Source organism: Onychostruthus taczanowskii, unplaced genomic scaffold (assembly GCF_017590055.1).
Source record: "Onychostruthus taczanowskii isolate IOZ18803 unplaced genomic scaffold, ASM1759005v1 scaffold1, whole genome shotgun sequence".
Classification (NCBI taxonomy): domain Eukaryota; kingdom Metazoa; phylum Chordata; class Aves; order Passeriformes; family Passeridae; genus Onychostruthus; species Onychostruthus taczanowskii.
Genome location: NW_024496525.1, coordinates 14,209,880 through 14,235,246, shown reverse-complemented (window position 1 = coordinate 14,235,246; position 25,367 = coordinate 14,209,880). Strand labels below are relative to the sequence as shown.

General features: G+C 38.5%; 1 protein-coding gene across 10 annotated transcripts in view; it reads left to right on the top strand.

Annotated features, from left to right (window-relative positions):
- The first annotated feature begins 1,323 nt into the window (after positions 1-1,323).
- The window catches only part of HECTD1 (HECT domain E3 ubiquitin protein ligase 1), a 60,431-nt gene continuing 36,387 nt past the window's right edge, over positions 1,324-25,367 (top strand). For 7 of the 10 annotated variants that reach the window (XM_041401386.1, XM_041401347.1, XM_041401330.1 and 4 more), the window contains exons 1-10: positions 1,324-1,474; positions 3,498-3,775; positions 18,761-18,995; positions 19,892-20,119; positions 22,644-22,925; positions 23,192-23,480; positions 23,800-23,876; positions 23,962-24,060; positions 24,381-24,495; positions 25,043-25,217. In XM_041401386.1, coding sequence (XP_041257320.1) covers positions 3,636-3,775; positions 18,761-18,995; positions 19,892-20,119; positions 22,644-22,925; positions 23,192-23,480; positions 23,800-23,876; positions 23,962-24,060; positions 24,381-24,495; positions 25,043-25,217 — 1,640 coding nt within the window. In that variant the 5' untranslated portion in view covers positions 1,324-1,474; positions 3,498-3,635. The remainder of the gene's footprint in view (positions 1,475-3,497; positions 3,776-18,760; positions 18,996-19,891; positions 20,120-22,643; positions 22,926-23,191; positions 23,481-23,799; positions 23,877-23,961; positions 24,061-24,380; positions 24,496-25,042; positions 25,218-25,367) is intronic. The other 3 variants (XM_041401405.1, XM_041401357.1, XM_041401338.1) reach the window with 1 other exon arrangement.

The window sequence follows — 25,367 nt, the reverse complement described above, 5'->3', positions numbered from 1 at the left end:
TGTTCTCAATTGATCTGTATTTTTATATCCTCATATTGTCCACAAATAACTATGTATCCATCCAGACACCTGAACCAGAAACTGTATTCCATGTGAAAAGAGTGAAATGTTTGTTTGAATTCAAAGTTTTTGGTCTTCAGAAGAAAATAACAATATTTCTTTATCTGAAACTTTTCTTCATGAAAAAGGCAAAGGCAACTGTTCTAGCATCATGCAACAGGAACAAGCTCACTTAGCAGATGCGGGTCTCATAAGCCTGGCCTAATTCTGCTGCTTCTGCACAGTGAAAAGTTAAAGAAGACCAAGTTTCTAAATTAAAAGACTGCAGACTCAGTCCTTCTATTGCCTTGTGTCCTTAACTTTAAGCATATCAGAAGTTTTCCTGACCTCTGACGGACAAGCACAGACAAAGGATACATATTGAAGTCTCAGCTGAGCTGGAACAATCCGCAGTTACCAGAGATGTAACATGGTAAGACAGAAAGGCTAAGCTGCCTTAGAGGTCAGAAACAGAGACAAAAGAACTACTATTGTGTTCTGAATAAAACCTGCACCAATAAAGATAACACCTTCTAGGCAAGTTATTACAACATTGACCAATAAAAATGTCGGCATTCAGCAAGTTTAACCAAGCATGACTGCTATTACCTTTTTGTTCAGTGTGTAGTTTTAGCCTCCTAATTACAGGAAATGTCTATGATGTAGGTAGGAGAGACATTCAAATGCACAATAATCTTATTTACTGTACTTATATGAATAGGCTTAAATTCCTTTGCAAAACATGTCATACTACAGAGAATGAAATTATTTTGAAAATCCCTCATTTTAAATTTCTAGCAGTTTACTTCCTTTGTCTTTTAATCATGTGCAAAATACTTGCACAGCATTTTGCAGCAGGTATGGCAGCGGACCACTCTAGTGCAAAAGGTGTCTCAAGCTACACGGCGTACTTGCAGCTCTTCAAACTCACTGCTCGGTAAGAGCAAACTAAAACCTTCGCTCTCTAAGACCCAGCTCTGCGACGCTGAAATCCGCTCACCAGATCCCTTTTAATGGAGGTTCGGGAGGGGGATCAAAGTGTTTTCGAGAGTGGTCCCTGAAAAGTATCAGCCCCGCCGTAAACGTAAAGAATATTATATTGAAGTAAATAACCAGAATATGACAAGAAATAAAATGACCTGCAAACTCCAAAAAATAAATCCCCACGCAGACAGGGGAAGGCCACCCGGGCCGGGAGGACCCTTGGCCGGGCAGGCCGCGACTGGGGCTCGCCGGGCCCCGGCTCGCAGCTCCGCAGCGGCGGCGCGGGGCGGAGGGTGCCGCGCCCGCCCACCCCGCAGCGGGCGGAGCGCCATGGATGCCGCTGGCCGCCGCCTGCCGCGGGGCTCGGGCTGCCGCCGCCGCGCCGCTGCTCCGGTCTCGGCGTGGCGCTGAGGAGGGCTCGGCTCCGGCGAGGAGACTGCGGGAGACTGAGGTGAGAGGCGGGGGTGGCGCGGGGCCTCTCCGGCCCGCGCTGGGAGACGGCGCCTTTCCCGAGCAGCCAGGCCGGGTCACCCTGCGCGGCCTGCGGCTCGCCGGGAACTCGAGCGTCGCTGCCCGGGCCTGTCGGGCCGGGAGGGAGCGGGCCGGAGCTGCGGGCCGGGGGAGGCGGCGAGTGCCGGAAAGTCTGTGCGAGGGGCCGGGGGCAGAGCGGGGCGGCGCTGCCGGGGAGCCCCTCACGCCACCGGGTGCCCCGTGCGGGGGCGGCGAGGAGGTGGAGGCGGTGCCTCCCCTGCCCCGGGCGGCGCCGTGTGGGGAAGGGGCCCAAAGCGCCGCGCGGGCCCGGGGCCCGCCTGGTGTGTGCGAGCAGGCCCGGGCGGCGCGGGGTGAGTGGGGCTGCGGCCTGGCCCCGCTCCGGGGCGGCTCGCCCGCCGGTCCCGGCCGCTCGCCACGCTCCGTCGGGGGTTCCTGTACAGCCCGTCTGGGATGTGAGAACAGCAGGTGCCTGTGTTGAACTTACCCCACTTTCGCTGTCTCTTAATTTTCTTGTTTCTTTCGCTATCACTCATCTCTCCGCTCCCGGAAATAACGATTTAGTCGTGTTCAGGAGAGAATACTTATAATACGATCCTACTTTTACTGTCTAAAAGTAGTTTTATGTAGAATTAGAACAGGAAATGCAGTCTGTAAACATCTTGGAGAGTCATAGGCAGTGTTTAACACACAGAAAGTCAGTTTACTAATATTAAATTGCTTTTTAAAGTAAAATAGTATCGAATATGTAACTGGTAAGCAGTAGATGAGCGATCTGTAATACTATGGTCCTAAAATGATATAAAAATCCTATCTGTTGTACTTCTTTAACATCTTTGAGTTTGAAGCTCTTGTGAAAGAGCTGATTCAGTGTGTTTCTTCATATAACACTAGTTTCTGATTCCCTTTTGTAGACATGCCCTTGATGGGGTTATTTTTTAACTATTAACTCATTAGCAGCAAGTAAACAAGTAGGCAGACTTTGTCCAGATCAAGCTTATTCCTCCCATATCACCTCCCCCCTGTTCGTGGGGATAGTGTCCAGCATTTCATATTTACCTATGAGTTTCATAAACTAGTTGTTCTCCTCTAAGCTGTGTTTTGAAAGAGTATTATTTTTCTTGTATGCCTAATTTGGAGAGATTGGTTTGTAACCCATTAGGTTTTATATGAAGATAGTCATGTTTGCTGTGTTTTTAGGCAAGGGAGGTGAATTTGTCTGTTTCTTAAACACAAAGTTTAGGCAAGGGGACTTTTTTGGTCTTCAGCTTGCATGTACAACTATGGCATTGGGCCAGCAAATAATGGTGTTTTCCATATATGTATGTGAGTTATTTGAGTTATTTACTGGATATTTTTGAAAGCTCTTAATTAAATATTTTTTTTCCAAAAAGTCCCCAAATAACCCAACAAACCCCTAACTCTTGAAAATTAAAGTGATTTTTAAGTTGTCTTTTTTTATCCTTTGATGTAAAAAGCCTCTTTTACTTACGTTTGAATGTTGTTTTAAAAGATGAAGGATTTGAACTTTTAAAAGGTTTCTGAAGATTCTGAAAGTCTATAATTGTACATCTCAGTTTTTTATTTTATAGATTTCTATTTAAAATGTGAAGTTCATTCTCTTTCTATACTTGAATATTTTCATGGGGAGGTAATCCATCTCTCATAAAGCTGAACACTTTATAAAATAGTGGTATTAAAGGAGGGGATGGGCAAGACATCACTTTCTTTCTCTTAGCTTTAAGAATACACAAAAGGATTAAGCACAATTTTTCTAGCTTTAATTTTGAGTTATCCTCAAAACAGAACAAACTCTTTACTATTCATTTCCTTATAAAGCTTGAAAAAACCCCATTTGCTGATAAGATATGTGAAAATTACCTTAATTTGATCCCAAACGTATGCTATACATTTTAGAGAGGAGCAAATACAGAAAGTTCAGCAAGGTTGTGATGATGATTACTTTTTTTACTTTTTCTTGCTAGGTGAAAACTGCAAAAGCGTGCGGCTGACCGAAGAGAGAAATTAATTGTGCTGAAGTTAGTCTGGCTTCTACAATTAAAGGATATTTTTGGTACTTTTTAATTGAAGTGGAGGCGGCTTTTTTTTTGTTATAAAAAACCATGGCAGATGTGGATCCAGACACGTTGCTGGAATGGCTGCAGATGGGGCAGGGGGATGAAAGGGATATGCAGCTAATAGCACTGGAACAGCTCTGCATGCTGCTTCTGATGTCAGACAACGTGGATCGCTGTTTTGAAACGTAAGTAGTTCTGGCTTTGCTTTATGGAATGTTGTTTTCCCCTTTCTGCAGCTGAATGTAATATTTAACATTCCTAGAAACTTTCAGCCTGAAAAATGTTTTTACAAACTGAACTTTAGTTTAGATCACTGAAATCAAGTGTTTCTGCTAATGTCATGTGAAGTACCCTTGTCTGATTAAAAATGTAGTGTTGTTTGGGTGATACACAGTGCCTGTTCTGACACAGGAGCTTGTTGCAGCTCTTAATGCATTTTTTTAAATTAAGTGATGAGGATTTGTGTGTTTGTATGTGTGGGGTGTTGGTTTTTCTTTTGTTTATTTGGGTTTTTTTTTTGGGGGGGGGGTGGTTGTATTTTTGGGTTTTTTTTGTGTGGTTTATTTTGGTAGAGAAAAACTTCTTTTGCAGTAGGAATATAGATATATATAAGTATCCATACTCTCGCAGTACTTTTATCAAGGGATATAGTAGCTCTTTTTGAGTTCTGCAAGTCCAAGCAAAAATCACAAACAATTACAATAACCACTGTTCACACAAATATTTTGCCCGTTCTTTGGGGCACGTTGCTGTTCATGCCACCCCCCTTCTCAACTGCATTTGTACATGTCATATAGCACAGTCTCTGCACTCAATCCTTTGTATATTTCTCACAGCACAAAATACTGATATAATCACTTCTGTTACTTGAGTGTTGCTGTGCTTGTGTTACACTACTTCCTGTGAGAGCCCATCACTAGTCTGGAAGAGGTGGCAAAAGTGTGAGCAATCACAACTTTTACTTTTTTAGTTGGTTTCTTCAGATCTGATTTTCATGCTCTTGCCTCTCTTCCTTTCCATGGTTTTGTACATTGCTCTCACTTTCTTTTCATAATAAAATATGGCTAGTGTTTTTCAGATACATCCTGCTTTTTAGGAGTATGAATTTGGAAGCACTTGAGAAGGTAGCTGTCTGTTACACTGTTTAGTTTTGTAGCTCTGAAGGAAACAGTTTTCACTTACCTATTAGAAGCTGTTCTCATGTCTGTATTTATTACAGAAAATGTAAAATTCATACACCTCTAAAATTTGGATTTGTAGTAGTTGCAGAGCATTGAGCACAATTTTGTACAGTGCTTTAGAAGTTGAAGCTGCCTGTTCTTTGCCTTGGTGAGCTTACAGGTAAAATTTTGGCTTGAAGGGCCTTACTGTAGCGAGATCCGTTCAACTTATCTGTCTGTCCTCATACTACTGATACTGATACTGGGGGAGCCTCAGAATTCACCGTTGTAGAAAAAAAACTTGGTAGTTAAGAATGACTTTTTCTCATTAGTCTGTGTGAACTGCTTGCTTCAAGATATTCTGTTCTATACTGGTGTAGAACTAGGCATAAGTTTTCTAGGGTATCTTCTGGGTATTGAGAATCAGGAATGACATGTCAACTTTCAAAAAAACAAACATGTTGTGGATTTTATGCATCTTATTTAGAACAGACTTTTGTTTCAATATAAATGAATTAGATAGTCCATTTTTTTTTTCTTAAAGTGTATATAATGAATGCTCGGTTATTGCACTGTTGTGGTTTTAAAAGTACTTATGTCTGAAAGAAGAAGTATTTAAAATGCCATTTGGCATTTTAATTTTTTTTGAGTGTTGGTATAGTGTAATTTTACTGGTCTTGTAAGTTCTCTGTTTCTTTTGCTCTTGTAAGTTTTCCTTAAAAAGAAGAGAATGAAATGTAAATAGGGGAGAAAGTTGCCAAAGTTCTCTGCCTGTTGAAGTGATTTTGCAATAGTGTTGAAACTGCTACTTTTTATTGGCTCTGGGAATATAGTGAAGTATGTGACCATGGTGTCTGGTGAGCTGACATGGTGGATCATTACCTTCCCATTTATCACTCATCCTTTTTGTCCCTCCCAACCATACTCTTCTTCCTGCCGCTGTCAGGGCTTACTGGACTCCTCTAATTCTCTGCAAGTGCAAGCTGCTCTTTGAACCTGCTGAAGAAGGTTGTTAGTTTTCTGCTGTTACAGTGAGTTACAGCATGTAGGGAGGTGTCTGATGAGCACTGGAGGTGGAACTGCATAACTGGAAATATGGGAGAAGCAGAGAAAGGTATACAGTCGAAGTGATTTTGCAATAGTGTTGAAACTGCTACTTTTTATTGGCTCTGGGAATATAGTGAAGTATGTGACCTGGTACCATGGTGTCTGGTGAGCTGACATGGTGGATCATTACCTTCCCATTTATCACTCATCCTTTTTGTCCCTCCCAACCATACTCTTCTTCCTGCCGCTGTCAGGGCTTACTGGACTCCTCTAATTCTCTGCAAGTGCAAGCTGCTCTTTGAACCTGCTGAAGAAGGTTGTTAGTTTTCTGCTGTTACAGTGAGTTACAGCATGTAGGGAGGTGTCTGATGAGCACTGGAGGTGGAACTGCATAACTGGAAATATGGGAGAAGCAGAGAAAGGTATACAGTCTTCAGTGGAGAACTCACTGATTGTCTTGTGTGCTTATGAGTGCCTGCATTTAAAGGCGACTTTATTTTGGAACTCTGTAAGAAACAGATGATATCTTGAAAAGTATTTTTAAAATCTTTCCAAATGACAGTTCAGGTAGCCAAAATTGTCATGAGCTGAGAGGGTATAACTAAAATAATAATGGATAATATTTTATAGTTCTTTTTCAGCTTGTTTTTAAAAGGAATTGCTGCTTGCTGAAATAGGAGATTTAGTGTGCTGCTAAACTCTCTTTTTTCAGAAACTAATCTTGAAAATATTTTCGGTGCATGCCTGATGTAGAATACAGATATATTTTTCTCTTGGTAAGAAAATCAGCCTCTAGACTTCACAAATTTTTTTTCTTCTACTAAGTAAGAACAACATTTCCAGGTTTTTGGATGCTGTGTGCATGTTATTTGAAGATCTTGGAATTGTTAATTTCTATTAGTTATATGTTGACAAAATTTTGAAGAAAGTTTTTCATCTATGAAACTCAACAACTTTGAGATGGACTTTTAAAACAGTTTCTTGGAGAATGAAATGGGATGTTTTTCACAGCTTAGAGTAACTTTAAATATTAAGTATTACTCCACTTCTACATAAGAAATTTTTTGCCTTTGTGATGTAAGCTAAGAAGAAGCCTATTATTTTAGTGAAGTACATCTGGTGATTGAAAGCTGTGTATGGTGAGGACTGGCAAAACTGAAACAAGACCACATTAGAAGTATTGTCATGAATGCTATGCACCATCTCTAAAACCATGACACAGTTTCCATACTGCTTTCTTAAGGAGTTAAGTGCAATACACAGTCTTATTTAGCAAAGAAAGCACAAAGTTGAATGGAAAAAAAAAGTGTTGAAATGTTGGATTCAGAATCTTACACTTCATTTGTGCAAGAGTTACTTGCAGACATGTTCTGAAGGAAATGATATAGCTAATAATAAAAGTAATAGTTTGCTTTTGTACAAGAGTAATGAATATTGAAACTAGTGTTTCAGGTCAGCTCCAAACTGGAAGCAGGCACACATGCAGGGAGGTGTATTTCATAATGTTCTTGCAGAGTTTTAGCAGCATCACAGCAGATTTCAGGGTATGCAGCTGACTAACAGCTAGTGCTGCCAAATAATTGATGTTTCTTTACTTCTTCCCAGATTTACATATTACGTCCAATTAATTGATTTTGGGAGTTACTCATATGTTAATATTACAAAAATCAGTGGCATGTTCATCTTCTGCTGATAATGAGTCACAGACTCCGCTAGTCACTTGGCATGAAGAATGGCTAACATTCTACCAGCAACAAAAGCCACTAACTTGAACCACAGAAATGTAATGAATGAGGAGAAATGGTTTTGTTAAGTAGTTTAGTTGGAGTAAAACAGCAAAACTGTTGTGATTATAAATGTTAGTCCCAAATTGTAGTTAAACTGTGAACAGGAATTTAAAGAATGCATGTAATACAAACTTAATTAAACTTAAAGGCTTTTTTTTCTCTTTTGAATTACCTGTAACAGTTTAAATGTATGTAGAGGCTCTTAGTTGCAATCTCACATTATTAATGTAGCTCTTTTCTGCCTAGGTGTTTCAATTTATTATTTTTCACCTTGTGCGATTGTTTCACTTTTTTGGTGAAATAAAATTAGAGCTCTTCTGATCGGGCTTTCTGTTGCTGTCTGTCAGAGTAAAAGTACTTAGCAATTAATCACAATGAAAATTTGTAGATTAAGGCAGTGGTATAACAAAGTAAGACCTGCTTAAAACCTTTTTTACACAGCAGATGAAATAGGCCTTATTAGTGCTCTGAAGGAGAAAACATCTTCCTGTTTGGCTGTTCTGTAGGTTACCTCTGTATATTTGGCATTAACAGACTTGGTAAGCAAAAAATTATCAGGAGTTATCAGCTCATTTGACAAATACAAACAAATTGTACAAAGGGTCATATGTTAGGGTTCTAATGTGTAAAATATAAATCCTTTCAGTTTATTTTTTAGATCAAGTATGTTTAATTCACACTGAACCTTTTTCTTTTCCAAGTATCTATTCACTAGGGAAGAAGTGTATATCTTTCTATTGCATTTACTAGCAAGTATAAGCAGAAATTCTAGTGGACCAAAGACTGTTGATGTGAGCTAGTGAGACTGTTAATGTAGAACAGTTTAGCTTTACCTCCACCTGCTTAACACTACATTGTCCTGTCTTTATCGGAATTGCAAAACTCCAGTAAATCAAAATTAGACATATGAACAAAAAAAAAATTTCCTTTGGGGATAAGGATAGAAATCTAGAATGCTGATTTTCAGGAATATATTTACAATCTGGGCTGCCTTACAAAGCATCTTTGTAATTCAGACAGTAAAGTGCCCTCTGACAATTATGGAAAAGCTAGCAGGCTGGGAGAGCAACTCTGTTGGTATCAAGGTGATTTCCCATTTTGTGTCTTACAGATTTGTTTATTTTGTTATTTTAAGGAAAAAATAAAGTCAGATCATTGTTACACTTTTGTACTGGAGTGCAGCAATGAGTAAATTAGAGTAAGTATTGCTGTCAGCACTAGACTACAGTTTTCATTATATTGAGCCATGCAAAGCATATGTTCTTAGTGAATTTTATTGGTTTGCACTGATGCAGACATCTCTCCCAAGTGAAATTTTGTAACCTTTACAGTAGCAAGTCTCATGTGATGTCTACTAAGCTTTTTTTCTTTTAATGAAGGCAGGGGGTATGGCAGCAGTGAAATACCAGCACTGGGGTAATTTACTCTGTGGCCTCCAATATAGTGGGATCTTCAGCATCCTATAGAGTGGTTTTCTGAGATGGAATAGGGTGTGCTCTGTATTTTTTCAGTCTTGTTACAATGTAATGTTTAGAATTATCCCCGATTTTAGGGCTGTTTTGTTGTTGTTTTTGGGTTTCTCTCTTTTTGAGTTACAAGAATTTTAAAATACTAATGTCCTTCTGGTTGCTCTTTGTAAAATGGAAATTGTGGCCTCATTGTCACTGGTACTGTGGAAATTAATTAACCTGCCTAGTTATTTTGAGAATCTTAATGGTTGCAAAGGTCAGAAGGGAAAATTAAGTCTAAATTGACATCTTCTCTTTTGTCATGGCCCTTATATTTTATATGGTCATTACTGGATTGAATATCTTGTTTGATACAAGCATAATGTATAGCTAATGCTTCTGGGAGGGCATCCTACCTAATTTTACCCTCTGTTTTGCTGTTAAATCTGCTGCCTAAGTTGTCTTTGTTGTTGAAATTTACTTGCTCTTTTCCATAAGAATTGGCTAGTCTGATGAATTCTGTAGACAGCAGTCAGTTCACCTTTTCCTATGTAAATTAAAAGCCAGTAGTGTTCTTGCTGTAAATGTACCTGCACGCAAAAATTTCATCGTCTCTTGATCTTCCTCCCCTTCTCTAGTTCTTCAGTTCAAAAGTTCTTCAAAAATACTTCCCAGTGTTGCCTTCATCCCTGCTGTTTGTAGTAGTGCCTTTGACTTGCTGTTAACAGTTAAACATGCCAAGTTGTGTTAGATGTTTCCAAAACTTTGCACAGGAAGTGTGGTTTTAGTTATCTGTCTTCAGAGTTGCTTTCAAGGATATGAGTGCTTGCTGCTTAGGTATGGCTTGGTGTATTACCTAAACTAAGATCTGTAACTTGGCATTTGTGTGTGTTAAAACACATTTTGTTTAAATGAGCCCATGCCTCTGGATATTCCAGACAACTCATCACAATGACGCTGTTTACTAGTCTGGCATTTAATTTTTTTTTTTCTAGTGATGTCATCAAATATTCTTTGTTTTGTTCAGAATTTTGTGTGTGAGATTAAACTGAAGTGATTATTGCAAGTACTGCGCAAAAGATGGGTGCAGGATGTTAAGGCATCAGGTTAATGACCTTTTGAAAGTGTCGGCTCCTAACAGATTGGATGAGACCAATAAAAGATGTTACAGGAATTTCAAATTGCGGGGTTCCTTTCTTGCATGACTAGTGGTCAAGTGATTTTTAATATTGGCCTCTGAAGAAGAGGTATAGATAGCACAGATGTTAAGCAGATTGCTAATGGGGAAGTGGAAGTTTTCTTGTGTGAGTCAGTTCTTTTTTTGAGCACCTGGGAATCCAAAAGAAGCTAATGGTTAGATGTGCATATTTAGGCACATATACAAAATCACACTTTTTGTTTAAATTGTTTATTTCCTTTTGAAATGTTGACAGATGTAATATGTACTCAAAGCATTATCTGTTTGCACAATTGAGGTTGCTGATAGTGGAAATTATAGGCAGAAAGACCTGTAGTTTCACATTCTTTAGTTTATTCAGCTATTGTCGACTAAGAGCCTGTAAAATATTTACAAAATGCTGGAGATTGGAGAACAAACATGTGGAATTATTACCCTGAGGTATGAGATAGCTTTTATAAGATGCTGAAAAATGCAAAAGGCAGCTTAACACGTCCTTTATAAATTCAGGAATAAAGCAAATGGTATTTTATTTAGGAATACAGAAATTACCTATCCTGTGGAAGCCGTTTCCTCATATGGTTTTTTTCTTATTTTTCATTTTACATGGGTGATATTTATTGAATGTGTAGTTGAATACTAATGCCCAATACGAATTGTCTTCCTGCCTAGTAATGAACACTCAGAAGAGGGTTCAGCTCCGTCATTTATTTAGCTAAAAGAAACCTTGAAAGTTTTTTTAAAATGTCAAATTCTAATTCTAAATTAATTTTTCTTCTCATTTTTAATGAAGTGGAGTTTCTACTGTAATGAATACAGGATGGAATTGTTAATTCTCCAGTTTAATTTTATTGGCCTGGGCTGTGATTGCAATTAAGAGTAGGGATTCAGAATTGTGCAAGTTTTAATGTTTTGTAGTTCTGGAAGAAGTTCCTAAATTGCCAGTTAATTTTTTGCCTTTCCATGTGCATTTAAAATACAGTATGGTGTGTCTGAAGTCTTATGCGTGAGTGACGTTTTCTGCACTTCATTTGTATTGTAACAGTGTTTATGAAAACAGGGCAAAATGTGTTTTGGTGATGAATCCGGAAGAATACATACAGGCAGTGCAGGTGTGTGGGTTCTCTTGTGGATGGTCTGGATTACTCTGCTGTTGGTGTTGGTTCATATGTGAAAACAAAACGGTCTTCCAGCAGAAGAACAATGAAGGGAAAGTCTGAGATCTCTTTCCATAGAAAGAATTACAGAAAGGAAAAACAGTGGTTAATCAAAAATGAGTTGAAACTACTTTTGCTTTAAGAAAAATCAGATGTGCAGGATGTTCTTAAAAGTTTCAGAGTTGTGTGATGTGTTGTTGTAAATGTTCATCTGGTATACTTTTCTTCAAAAACTGTTACTAATGAGAGTTAACTTCAGTATTCTAGTTTTTATTTAAAATCATGATACACTAAGTAGTGTAGACACATATAATTCCTTATTTTGTCGCTTTTAACTGGTCTCAGCAGATGGTATGCATTAAAGATCCAGCTATTGCTGGCAGGCAGCTGAGCTTGGTTTTCTGCCACAAGTCACATGTCTTGGACCTGGCAGCTTGGCTGAAGGCTTTGTCACATGCCAGGGGCTCCACATCAGCTGAATCCAGCGGTTACTTTGGAATTGAGTAACACACCCTAATGCTAGGAGTAGTTGTTAACTATTTTGGGGATGAACTGAACTGTTTTTTTTTTCCTTCCTTAAGTTTTTTTTTTAAGCATGGCAGTAGTGTAGTCATCACTATTATTGTTTCTGCTTTAGCTAAGGATATTAAGTACATTAAAACATGAAATGTAATTACAGAAATGAGTTTACAGTGACTATTTTTACTTCCTTGGTATCTTTTTACATTGGCAAGCTGTAAAATCAGCTGAGTCACTTCATTAGAGTTTAAGGGATTAGCACTGGCAGGAGCTTACTTCTGTAGCTATTTAAGAATTTTATATCCGTATGGATATTTCTGTTCCTAAAGAGGTGGGTGTGTGTGTAAATGTTCAGAAGTGTGTCAGCATATGGAGTTATGCTGATTATAGTGCTGTAAATTCTGTAGTAATATAATTATACTGACAAATTTTCTTAGTCTTTCTTGACATCAAGATGATTATGATTATTTAGAAAATATTTTTAGATCAAATATTTTTTTTGCAGAGAAAGAATGCACATTAAAGAATTTGTGTTTTATGCTTTTTACAACCTAATAACTCATTTTAACCCTGAAAGTATGACTATATTTATTTAAATATAAATTATACAGAATCAGCACTTTTTAATGTGGTTTACTTCTTGATGTCAGTACAGGAGACAGAGAATGCTCTAGTACCCTAATCTTATGGGATCATAATATAGATGGGAAATATGATAAAGAATTTTGCCTATTTTGGACAAACCTATCTTTCAGCAAGATCTTTGAAACATGGTGGGTGGAAAACTTGGAAGATAGTAACTAACAGCAGCTCTTCTCCTGGAAGTACAAGAATAAAGTTGAGTGGACATTGAGAGCTGCAAGACTTAAAGTAATTAGCAAGAGTTCTAGTGTGCGTTTTAGAGTAACCTCATTAACTTGAAGTCGGTCTTTCACTAAGGAGTAACACAGAGTGACCTCATTAATTCACTAAGTAGTCCCTAATCACTCTTCTAAAATACACATTTGAAGCACTTCAGGAAGTGCCCAAAGTGGTATTAATACAGCTCCCTAGAAATAAAAATGTCAAAAGATTTTCCTTTCATTTTCATGTGTACTAGAAGAAGGGCCTAATAGAAACCTGAACTTCAGAGGTACTTTTTTTGCCATTATTTTCTGATTTGAAAGAATAAACACAATTAAAGTATAGCTTTTTCTGTATTAAAGAAAACTTACCATCTTTTTGCTAGTTTCACTGCAAATAGGTAATTGTGAACAGTGATTCTTCACCTACAGCTTTAGGAATTTTTCTGTTGTAGTTTCTTTTTTTCCTGAGATTTTCTGAGATACTGCTTTTAGTTAATATATAGTCTGGATAAAAGCAACATGTGAACCTGGTTTTGATACTGGGATGGTTTAGAAATTATGCACTTGGCTTTTTCTTTTCCTTGGTGGGTGTTGATGCTTGCAGTAATGGCAGGTTTATTGGTGTATTTTTCTCTTGGAAATCAAAAGCATCATTTTTCAGTAGATGGAAGCGTACTAAAAGCTGACCATTGGTTGCTATCCTGTCACATCAGTTCATTCAGAGCTGTAGCTTTGATCTCAGTTTCCCTTATGTCCCAGGAAGTTTGGACAGCCTTGTTTTTCTCATGTAGACTGTTTTCTGAAGGTGAGTCCAATGTTCAGCCTGTGTCTGTGTTTCTGTGTTATGGACATTCCTGGAATGCTTTATTTTACTACCTGTCAAAATACATTTTAGTTCTGAGCATAGCCTTAGTTGGAACAGAAAGAATGTCTGTAGGGTCCTAATATTCCTCAGCCAATATTTGAAGCAGTTTTAGGTCCTTTTGATCTGTTTTGGACTGCCTAAGAAAGCCAGTAAGGAATTATCTTGGAATTATGGTGTAACAGTGATGCATACACAACTATTTGAGTGATTCACTCTTTGGTTCCTGCTGGTGTTGACTGTGTTTGCTTACTTGGTGCTTCATTAAAAAGAGGGGCTGGTCCTGAGAAGGTGCTGTGCTTGGCCTGTTTGCTAGTGTTGCTTCCAGGTAAGCAGGGGATTTCTCTTACCTCTGCCGCCTTTGCTTGGGATTGGATTGAGTGAAGACTTAAAGGCTACTCTGAAAACCCATTTTCACAGTTTTGAGGTATAGAGACCATCCACTGAATAAAAGCAATATTTCTCCTCTCTTTTTATTGGTCAAATGCCTGCACAGAGAAATCCCCAGTGGAGCTGCCTCAGCAGAAGAGAGAGGTGTACTTTGGGCATTTGCTATATGGCTCTGATAGTGTTGTACCACATCTCTTATTGTGGGGCTGGTGTTCCCACCTAGCCCTGTTAGTTCTTTCTCTGGCACTACTCACACAGGCACATTCTTCTCCCTGAGACAATGTAGAGCTGATGCTTATGGTTTCAACCACAGGAGACCCATGTCATTGCTTAGTGCAGATTTAGGGGTTAGAGGGTGATCACTATAAAGCTGATCTGTGTCCTTTTGTTTGTATGCAGTTATAGATAGAGAAGTTAGCTACAACATAAAGATTGAAGTCCTTCAAAATGACAGCTAGGCAATTTTATACTGTAATTGTTCAGCCACCTGTTTGAGAAGATCATGGCTGGAGCACCAGGGATGTGTTCATACATCCTGCTTGCCTGCTATCACAGGCTGAACCATTGATAGATACTGCGTGTGAATGACAGAACTGGTACTTCTAGTCTCTTGTTTTCAGGAACTTGGCACACTGGTAAAGCCTGAGGGAATTTCAACAGGCCAAAAGAACCTGAATTTATCTGTATGGTCTGTGTGTGCTTATGAGTGTAATCTGTAGATCTCCAGAGGAGACTCCACAACCTTTCTGTTTGTAGTTGCCAAGTCACTCTCCATGAAAAGTCATTGCAGTCCCAAGTTACTAGAAAAATAAAATTTTGAAAAGGAAATATTGAACCCATCTATAAAGGTGGAAAGGAGGACCCTGGAAACTACTGCCCAGTCAGCCTCGCCTCTGTGCTTGGGAAGGTCATAGAACAGCCTTCTAGAAGCTGTGCTAAGGCGCACAGAGGACAGGGAGGTTGTTTGGGACAAGCCCTGCCTGACCAGCCCTGTGGCCTTCTGTGATGGCGTGACTCTGTCAGTAGACATGGGAAGAGCTACAGATGTCATTTATCTGGACTTCTGTAAAGCCTTTGACAGGCTTCCTCCTAACATCATTCTTTCTAAATTGGAGAGAGAAGGATTTGCAGGGTGGACTGTTAGATAGATTAGAAATTGGTTGAATGGTCACATCCAGAGGGTAGTGGTCAATAGCTCAGACTCTGGATGAACATCAGTGGCAAGTGGTGTCCCTCAGTGATCTGTTTTGGGACCAGTGTTACTTAATATCTCCGTTAATGACATAGACAAAGAGATTGAGTGCACCCTCAGCAAGTTTGCAGATGACACCAAGCTGAGCGGGGTGGATGACAAACCAGAAGGGTTGGATATCCTTCAGGGGAATGAACAAGGTTGAGAAGTGTGCACATGGATTTCTCATGAGTTCTAACAAGACTGAGTGCTGGTGCTACACTTGGGTTAGGGCAAGCCACAGTATCAGCACAGGCTGGGGATGGACAGAGCCAGAGCAGCCCTGCCTGGGACTGGGGGATTCTGAGAGGCTGAACATGAGCCTGCCATGGGCACTCCCAGCCCAGAGAGTCAAACATGTCCTGGGCTGCATCCAGAGCAGCGTGGGCAGCAGAGCCAGGGAGGGGATTCTGCCTGTCTGCTCTGCTCTGCTGAGAGCCCACCTTCAGGGCTGCATCAGCTCTGGGCTGCCAGCACAGGAAGGACATGGAGGAGCAGGGCCATGAAGATTAGAGGGATGGAGCATCTCTCCTATGAGGAAAGGCTGAGAAAATTGAGATTGTTCAGAGAAGAGAAGGCTTTGGGCTGACCTAATTATGGCCTTCCAGTAGCTGAAGGGAGCCTACAAGAAGGCTGGAGAGGGACTTGTTACAAAAGCATGTGGTGACAGGACACGGTTACTCTAGTGGGTTACCCTGGCTGGATGCCAGGCACCCAGCAAAGCCACTCTGTTGTTTCCCTCTGCAATTGGACAGGAGAGAGAGAATATGATGAGGGGTTCATGGTTTAGGTAAGGTGTAGGAGAGAGATCACTCATTAAATACTGTCATAGGCAAACCAAAGTTGAATTGGGGATATTCACTGAATTTATTACTAACAAAATCAAAATAGAATAATGAGAAGTAAAATAAATCTTAAAAACACCTTCTCCCCTACCCTTTCTTCCTTCTAAGTCTCTACTTCCTCCTGCAGCAGTAGTGAAGGGAGATGAGGAATGGGGGTTACAGTCAGTTCCTCACTCATTGTTCCTGCTGCTGCTCAGGAAGAGGAGAGGAGTCTTGGCTCTGCAGGACATGGGGGAAGCTTCTGTCAGCTCACAGAAGTCACCCTTGTAGCTCCCTCTGCTACCAAAACCTGGTCACACAAACCCAATATAGTTGCCCAGAGAAGCTGTGGGTGTCCCATCCTTGGAAGTGTTCAAGGCAAGTTTGGGTGGAGCTCTGAGCAACCTGGTCTAGTGAGAGGTGTCTCTGCCCATGAGGTCCCTTTCAACCCAGACTATTCTGTGATTTTGTGATGAAGCCTGGTTTTCTTATGAGGAGACTGGAAGTCATTCCTCTAAGTCAGAAAACAGGTACTGACAGCAAGTTGAGATTGTTCTGTACTTGCTCATTGAAAAAGTGGTCTCTGATTAGGGTAGCTAGAGGTACTGGCAAAAAGGTAATTTTAAAACACACTCAACCCTTAAGTTTGGGCTAGAGGGCTGTACTTTTTTAAGGCCAGCATTGCTGATACAGTGCACTGGCATTTGTGTGCTGACAAAGAATTCATTATAAGTGATATGCTCACAGTAACTTAGTATTTTACTGTGTCTGCTGGGTAATTGGCTCTGGTGGATAGGTGATGGAATTTTAATTCTTTGATTTCATTTAAATACAGCTGTGTTTCTTTTGTGTTGTGCTTCTTTATAAGCTGTTAAATCATAGAAAAACATGTAGGTTTTAGATTTGCTAAGTACGGCTTTTAACTTTCTGCAGCTGTGTGGCCATCTAAGAAAAAAGGTGTACTACTCTTGCCAGTATTAAAATAGACAGTGGAGCTCACGACCTTCCACTTGGTAATATGTGTGTGGGTTTGGTTTGTTTGGGGCTTTTTGAGATTTGTGTTTATTGGATTTTTTTTATTGCAATGTAGTTTGAAGAACCTTGTTCATAGCAATGTTTTAGTGATTGGCCTGGTGTTGTATAAAATTCAGTATAAAAGATCCAATACCAAAACCCTTGAATACATTGTCCACTTCAAAATTTATGTACTGACATGCTTCTTATGTCATCATATGGTGGCCATCTAATAATGAGTACAAATTTCAGACCTTTTTTTCCTCCCAGTGGATAATGTCTAAAATGCAAAGTTATTGTGTAAACCCTCCTTAAAGATGTGGAGTTAAATAACAAATTTCTTAAGAATAACAGACAGTATAGGCTGGATAGACCAATATAAATTTTACATATGTGATTGAGCTTTATTGAAGCTTCATTTATTAATTTGTCATTAAATATTGTTGGGAAATGTATTTATTTGTCAGGCAGCGCTATTAGTTACTTCACAAAGCATGGTAAGATCTTGAAGGAACTATTAGCATTTCGCTGTCCCAGGATTTGGTGTCTTTGTGTGAGACATTGCATACCAGATGGGATACTGAATGACCTTTGAGTCTTCAGAATGATTCATCAACAAGTACTTCACCTGTCTTCCAGACTAAAAAATATGTTGTTATTCTTTCTTTTTTGTATTTAGAAAAGTTTTAGGCCATCTTTTTCAAAACCAAAGCCCTACTTGAAGGAAAACTTGCAATATTTGCTTCCTGTAGATTTAGTCTGGTCTCCTACATCTAGGGTTGAGGCATCCAGCTATTTTGAGTACTGTTACAGCACATATCCCCTTCCTTTATTCCCCACCATCACCTTGTAAGTGTTTTAACACTGTGGTGAGCCATCATAATGCTAAGTTTTGCTAAATATGTTGCTGGAAGATAAATTGATTTAAAATAATAGCTCCATGTCTTAGAACTGTTGAGCCACATCAGTCTTAGCCACAGCTGTTCCAATAATGAAAAGTATTATTTCAGTTTATAGTCTGTAATGTCAGAGGAATAGAAGGAGGACCATTGCAGCTTGCTTTTTTTTGTATTGAAGTTTTGGGAATATTCTTCACTATTCTTGCATGTGGAAATGAGGCTAACAATGAAGAGGAGAGACAGAGGCTACTGAGACATGGGTATGGAGAGAAAATGCAGTAGACGCAAGCTACCTTAATTAAATATGTTCTCAGTGTGATTAAGGGGAAATAATGAGGCAGGAGAGGGTACTGAAATAGGATAAAAAGACAAGGGAAATAACACAGGGAAGAAGGACCACTCAAAATCAAATTGTGTATTAAACCCAAAATCTTTAGTCTTTGTATATAAAATTTCATGATTAAGTAGCTATTAATCATCATGAACCTTGAAGCACTTTTAAGCACTTGGTGACATGAGGCTAATTCCTAGGAAAAAATCCCAACAACATAAATTTTTTCCCCTGCATGACTAAAATTTCAAGAGTATCTTTTTCTTCTGGATTCTTAAAGCAACATCTTTTCAGATTACCCATTTGAATTTTCATGCATGTATGAGATGTAGTGTTCTAAATGAATGTTCTGAGCCAATTCTAAACTGGTTGAGCAAATGATGTGTGCATGGAAAGCATTAATGTGGAAGCGTATGAAATTGCTTAATGTAGAGAAGTGTGCACAACATAGTAATGTATTGTGTTTTTTTTTCCTGCAGATGCCCTCCTCGAACTTTTTTGCCAGCACTGTGCAAAATTTTTCTTGATGAAAGTGCTCCAGACAATGTACTGGAAGTAACAGCTCGTGCCATAACTTATTACCTGGATGTGTCGGCTGAATGCACCCGTAGGATTGTGGGAGTGGATGGAGCAATCAAAGCACTTTGTAATCGTTTGGTAGTTGTTGAACTTAACAACAGAACGAGCAGAGATTTGGCTGAGCAATGTGTGAAGGTAAGTATACTTAAGACCCTCATGTTTTTAAGAAGGAGTTGAATAATTTGCTGTTTCCAAAGAGCATCCTTATATTCCAATCCTATCTTTTTATTAAAATGCGATGCAAAAATATAGACTATGACAAAAGTGTACTACTGCTTATCCTTACTGTCAGTCTGGTGCTCTTCACAGCTCAATTTTCTTTAAAAAATGTATAGAAAAGGAAATAAAAAATATTAGAAGAAATTTCTTGTTTGTCTTGTGTGACTAGAATGTTAGTGGAATGCCAAGGGCTGTTTTTATGCTACCAAAGAAATGAAGAATTCCTCCCGATACTGATAGATTACCTGGTGTAAAAAAATTGTCTACTAGCTCTTCAATAGCACTAGATACAGCTCCCCTACACCCCTGTGATGTTTTTAGAGAAATTTAGAAGACCCTTAACAATCTCTCATTTAAAGAGACTCAGATAACTCATGGCCATGTGGTAGCATATAGCTGGAGTTCTTGATTACCATGACATCAGAATTTATGCATGTATTTCCTATTTACTATTTCCAGTTGACTCAGAAGTGCATCACTGGGGTAACAGTGCTCTTACAAGTTTGAAAATTCTCAGTTGTGTTTTTCCCAGGATGAGAGTTTATTATCTGTTTTCATGAACACCTGTTATGACCTTGCCTTTGGGGAAGGTATTGGCTCCCATATTTTTGAAGAAAGCTGTAACTACTAACTAGTAAAGTACTGGAGGCTTTGGCCCCTTCTGGTTGTTGAGGAAGAGAGGTTTGGTTTTTTCCCCTATTGTTCCATTTTCTTAACCAGTTCTGTAGATGGATGTATGTATCTGACTATGGATATAAATAACTGACTTTTTGTGTGTACTTTATTCAAATTAAATTTCTTTTTTGGCATAGGTGTTAGAATTAATCTGTACCCGTGAGTCAGGAGCTGTGTTTGAAGCTGGAGGGTTGAACTGTGTTCTGACATTCATTCGTGACAGTGGACACCTTGTTCATAAAGATACTTTGCATTCAGCTATGGCTGTAGTATCCAGACTGTGTGGCAAAATGGAGCCTCAGGATTCTTCATTAGAGATCTGTGTGGAATCACTGTCTAGTTTATTAAAACATGAAGACCATCAGGTAATGTAATAGTTGGCTCAATGTGCTGTGAATTTAACTTTCAGTATGTTTAATAAAGGAATTATTAAAGCCTCTCTAACTGTATGTTTACATAGAACTTGTTATATTTGGATATTATGACAGTTTCCTTTATAGTTGTGATGTTAAGAGAATAAATACACTGCTTAGTGTTTGACTCCAAGTGCTGGTGTTTGAATATAGTCTTATTTAACCTCTGAAAATCATATTGAAAAATAATCCTGTAACTTTTTTTGGTGCATTTTGAGGCAGTTTCTGAAGTAATTATTGTTCTATGACTGTACCTCAATCACTGTAAAATGGAGCATAAGTAAGAGGCAAAAATGAATTTGGTTTGTGTTTCTTATACCAAACTAAGAGAAGTAATAAAAAATTCATAGTCAATGCTAAAGTATTGCACTGGAAGCCAGCTTAAATGATACAAGTAAAATGCTGCTCCACTTCTTTTATTTCAGTTTTACTAACTTGAGGACGTAGCCCTTGTAAAATCTAGAAAATGAATCCCAGAGGAATTATCTTTCTACTAGTAGAATCCTTTTGTGTATGTCATACTGTTGCTGTGGAATAACCATTTAGCCAAATTCTTGCTGGAGCCTGGCCAGGCTTTTTGTCCATACTCCAGTCTGAGTCCCCATTTCACTCTGACCTCTGTCCTCATTCCTTTCTCTACATGCACAGATCCAGCCTCCAGTTTGGTTTATTAAGCACAGCATATTTGGGAAGCTAAATCTCTCTGGCTGTGAGATAATTTTTTCAAAATACATTTTTAGGTGTTAAAAATTTTCAGAGGGCTGTCATACACTAACCATTTCAGAATAAGCTATCATGTTTTTAGCCATTAAATAATTTTATTAATACACTAATCTTCTGAGGCAAGGTAACCTTGAAATTCAAACCATTAAGTCTGTACTATTTTAACTGTTTCCCAATTTATAAGGTGTTAGAGAAAAGCAGTTGCTGGGGCTGTTGGAGATGTGAATGAGAGTTCAAATTAATTTAATTGTTCAGCAGTTAAGCTTAAAGATAAGCATTCTTAAAATGGGACCCAGATGATAGAAAATATATCTATACTGGTATCCTTGAGAAATATGTTATTCATGAAACAAGAATTACAGTGGATATTGGATGTGTATTATGGATTTGTCCAGTTGTGTCCCTTTTCAAGTTTGTTGCTCCCTACCTTGTCCTTTTACACTCTTGGGTTTGGTCACTTTTTGTGCGGGCTGCCAGTTAGTAACACCACTTGATGGATGAGTTCAGGCCAGATGAATATGACCCCAAGGGCATCTTATCTGTAATTTTGGGTCTTTAGCCTTTGTGTTACACTTGCAGTTTGGGAGAAGAAATGTGAATACTTTCCAAGTACTCATTCGCTTTGTAAGTACATTCCAAGTACTCTTTCGCTGATACCGCTAATGCAGTGTGTTAAAAAAGTGATTTTTTTTTGTGTATTTATGACAGCTGTTAAGGTAAAGATCTATTTTTTTTGCAAATCAAATTAAGATTGGCAGAATTGTTTATCTGTGTTGTCAAAGAACTGGAGCAAGATGGCAGAGGACGCGAACAGTGACCATTGCACATTAAAGAAAAAATTCCAGTGCAAAATAGTATTGAAAATGCAGAATGTTTGGCATGTACAGACCATTCCAGAAGTCTGGAAATGTAATGGAGATTTAAGATTTTTGTCTTCCTGAAGTCTGGCTAATATTCTAATCTTGTTCTGAGTGTTGATGAGTAACTGTCTTGAAGTCCTTGTTCTGTGGTAGCAGACAGTGTTTTGAAAATGAACTGCTGAGTTGACATTTTAGGGAGTAAGAACTGTAGCGATTCAGAGTTCAGTTAGAGAATAGGTATTGTGGGGGTTTTTCTTGATATCAGTCTGGTTTGCTACTGCCCATCTTTAAAGGCAAATGTGCCTGAAGCAACTTATCTCGATAGACCAGTGCAAACCTCCTGATGTGAAAGACTGAGATATTTCTAGTGAATAGATAGAGAGATGTTAAATGCAAAACCTTCCTTTATTTTCAGTATTGACATGAAAATGTGTTGAATCCTTTCCTGGGCAGTTGTCCAGCAGTATTTTTTGCTGGATTGTTAATAGGATCACCAGTAAGCCTTGTTTCCACGGTGTCACTGGGGTTTTTTGTGTGCAGTTGGTTGGTTGGATTTTTTTCTCCCTTTAGTGACATACTTAAATTTGGAACTTTGTATTTTATTATCACAAAAATGCGTGCATGTCCCTGTGTCAGGTGCTTAGTAGATAATCTGCATTATCCAAGACTAAAATTTCCTTTTCCCAGTTTGTCCTATTTTTAGGCTTGGTCCAATTGAAAACTTTCTTGTGCTTAACAGAAATATGTGGACCTTTAAATATAATTTGAATGATCAAGCTCCATGGGAAAATAAAGTTCTTTTATGTGGTCTGTATTCTTGTGGATATCCCCTTAGCACCTTCTCACCTTAAATAAAAGATATTTAATCAGTTTTTCTTGCACATCTTTCTTAGGTTTCAGATGGAGCTTTGAGATGCTTTGCTTCATTAGCTGACAGATTCACACGGCGTGGAGTTGACCCAGCCCCATTAGCTAAACATGGATTAACTGAGGAGTTGTTATCTCGCATGGCAGCTGCTGGTGGGACAGCCTCAGGACCATCTTCAGCTTGCAAACCTGGACGAAGTAGCACTGGAGCACCATCTACAGCTGCAGACTCTAAATTAAGTAATCAGGTGTCAACTATTGTAAGCCTGTTGTCAACCCTGTGTAGAGGCTCTCCAGTAGTAACACATGTAAGAAATCCTTTTATGTTATAGCTTTTTGTTTCCATGGGGCTTTTCCCTTTGTATACTTGAATATATGGAAGATTTATGTTGTTATTTTATAGATAGCTTTACATATACATATTTATAAATCTTATTTTTTATATATATATTTGTGCACACATATGTACATGTAAGATGCTTTTAAAGCGGGGGAAAAAGGAAACATTTCATATGGAAATGAAACCCAATTCTGATAGTATTTTCTAAAGCCCTGTATATTTTTTATTGTTCAGACTTTTAATTATTTCCAGGATCTCCTAAGATCTGAACTCCCAGATTCTATAGAAAGTGCGTTGCAGGGTGACGAGAGATGTGTGCTGGATACCATGCGGTTAGTAGATCTTCTTTTGGTGCTACTGTTTGAAGGCAGAAAAGCCCTGCCAAAATCTAGTGCTGGATCTACAGGCAGAATCCCAGGATTGCGAAGACTGGATAGTTCTGGGGAACGTTCTCATCGGCAACTGATAGATTGCATCCGCAGTAAGGATACTGATGCACTGATAGATGCAATTGACACAGGAGGTAAGCAAAAATACTCAAAGAAAATGAAGTGCTTGCTTTAGCTTTGATTTTTATAATCTGAGTTGTCATAACAAATGCTGAAGTAGTTAATTGAAAATCATTATATACAAGTTGGCTTACTTTGTTAAATACTCAATGGTGTTGTTAGTAATCATAACTATGCCGCCTTTTTTTTTATTGCAATTAAGAGCATAAATGCTTTTCCAGAACTAATGAGGACACTTAATTTTTTAATCCTTCTTTTTCTTTAAAGAATACTTTTGAACTTTACTTTATGGTTGTGGGAACTTTAACTATTTTATTTAATTTTATCTTTCAGCTTTTGAAGTAAATTTTATGGATGATGTAGGACAAACTCTTTTAAACTGGGCCTCAGCTTTTGGAACTCAGGAAATGGTAAATTAGATTTATAGACCCTTAAGAAGTGGCATTATTTATGTAAAGGAAGATAAAGACTGTTTTCCTTTTTCTTACCTAACAGGTAGAATTCCTCTGTGAAAGGGGTGCTGATGTTAACAGAGGTCAGAGGTCATCCTCATTACATTATGCAGCATGTTTTGGAAGACCTCAGGTAGCAAAGGTATGATTTAAACTGACCCTTAAAAAGCTGCTGACTTTTCGTCTTGTTCTATTCAAAATATCTTCAATGCAATATGCTGGACACATGCACTCTTAAATATTTTCCTGTTCTTTACGGTATTTATCAAAACACAGATTTTTTCATTATAGGGCAGTAGGGCAGTAATGAATAGAAGTAGTTTATATTGGCTCTACAGATATAAAAAACACAGAATACTTAAAAGCATAAGAACACTGTAGGAGTGATGTACAAAAAGCACATTTGCTACTTTGGAAGAAGAAATGCAATTTTTTTTCATACATAAAAATATTTATTCTTAGACTCTCTTACGACATGGTGCAAATCCGGATTTGAGAGATGAAGATGGGAAAACTCCTCTGGACAAAGCTCGGGAAAGGGGGCATAGTGAAGTAGTAGCTATTCTTCAGTCTCCAGGTGAGTGCAATATTTAAGTCCATAACACTTGCTGTAGTAGAAATGCTGATATGTGTTAAGTTATGCAGTTATAAGAATTTTACGCTATTAAGGTTATTAAAAAAAAGAAATTGTGACCTACCTTCCTTAACCCATAAAGTATGCATAAAAGCATTAGTATTTTAAGATGTTGTTAAATGAGGGGAATTACTAAAGAAATAACTGAGCGGGCATGAACAGTGCCAGCTGTTCTGCTCTTCAGCTATGGGGTCAGGCTAGGCTGGGATTTTGTTGTGGATTCAGAACTTTTCAGCCTTGGTAGCTTCTCTGGTATCCTTTGTGCATGGGAACTGCACTTTCCCTGTTTCTGAGAATGCTGGTGGCACAGGTGATACTTGCTATTAAATACTTTTATTCAAGAAGTCATACATGTGTAAATTTTATATTTTTAGGAATGCATGTTCAGGTACTTGGATGTTAGTAAACAAAACTTGGATGTTTAGAAGGGGATTTTGTTTGGTTTATTGACTTTTGCAATTGAATGTGTTGGGGGAAAAAATTTTTCCAGGGGATTGGATGTGTCCTGTCAACAAAGGGGATGAGAAGAAAAAGAAAGATGCAAACAAGGATGAGGAAGAATGCAATGAACCCAAAGGAGATCCAGAAATGGCACCCATATACTTGAAAAGACTATTGCCTGTGTTTGCACAAACATTTCAACAAACTATGTTGCCTTCAATAAGGTAATATTATCATGAGGGACAATTTCTTAATACATGCTTAAAAAAGCCAATCTGAATGCTTAAGTAATGCTAGTGACAATTATGTATTTGAATAGAAGTGATTGTTTGGAAAGGGTTCCAAGAGTGATTTTTACTTAGCACTTTAAGCAG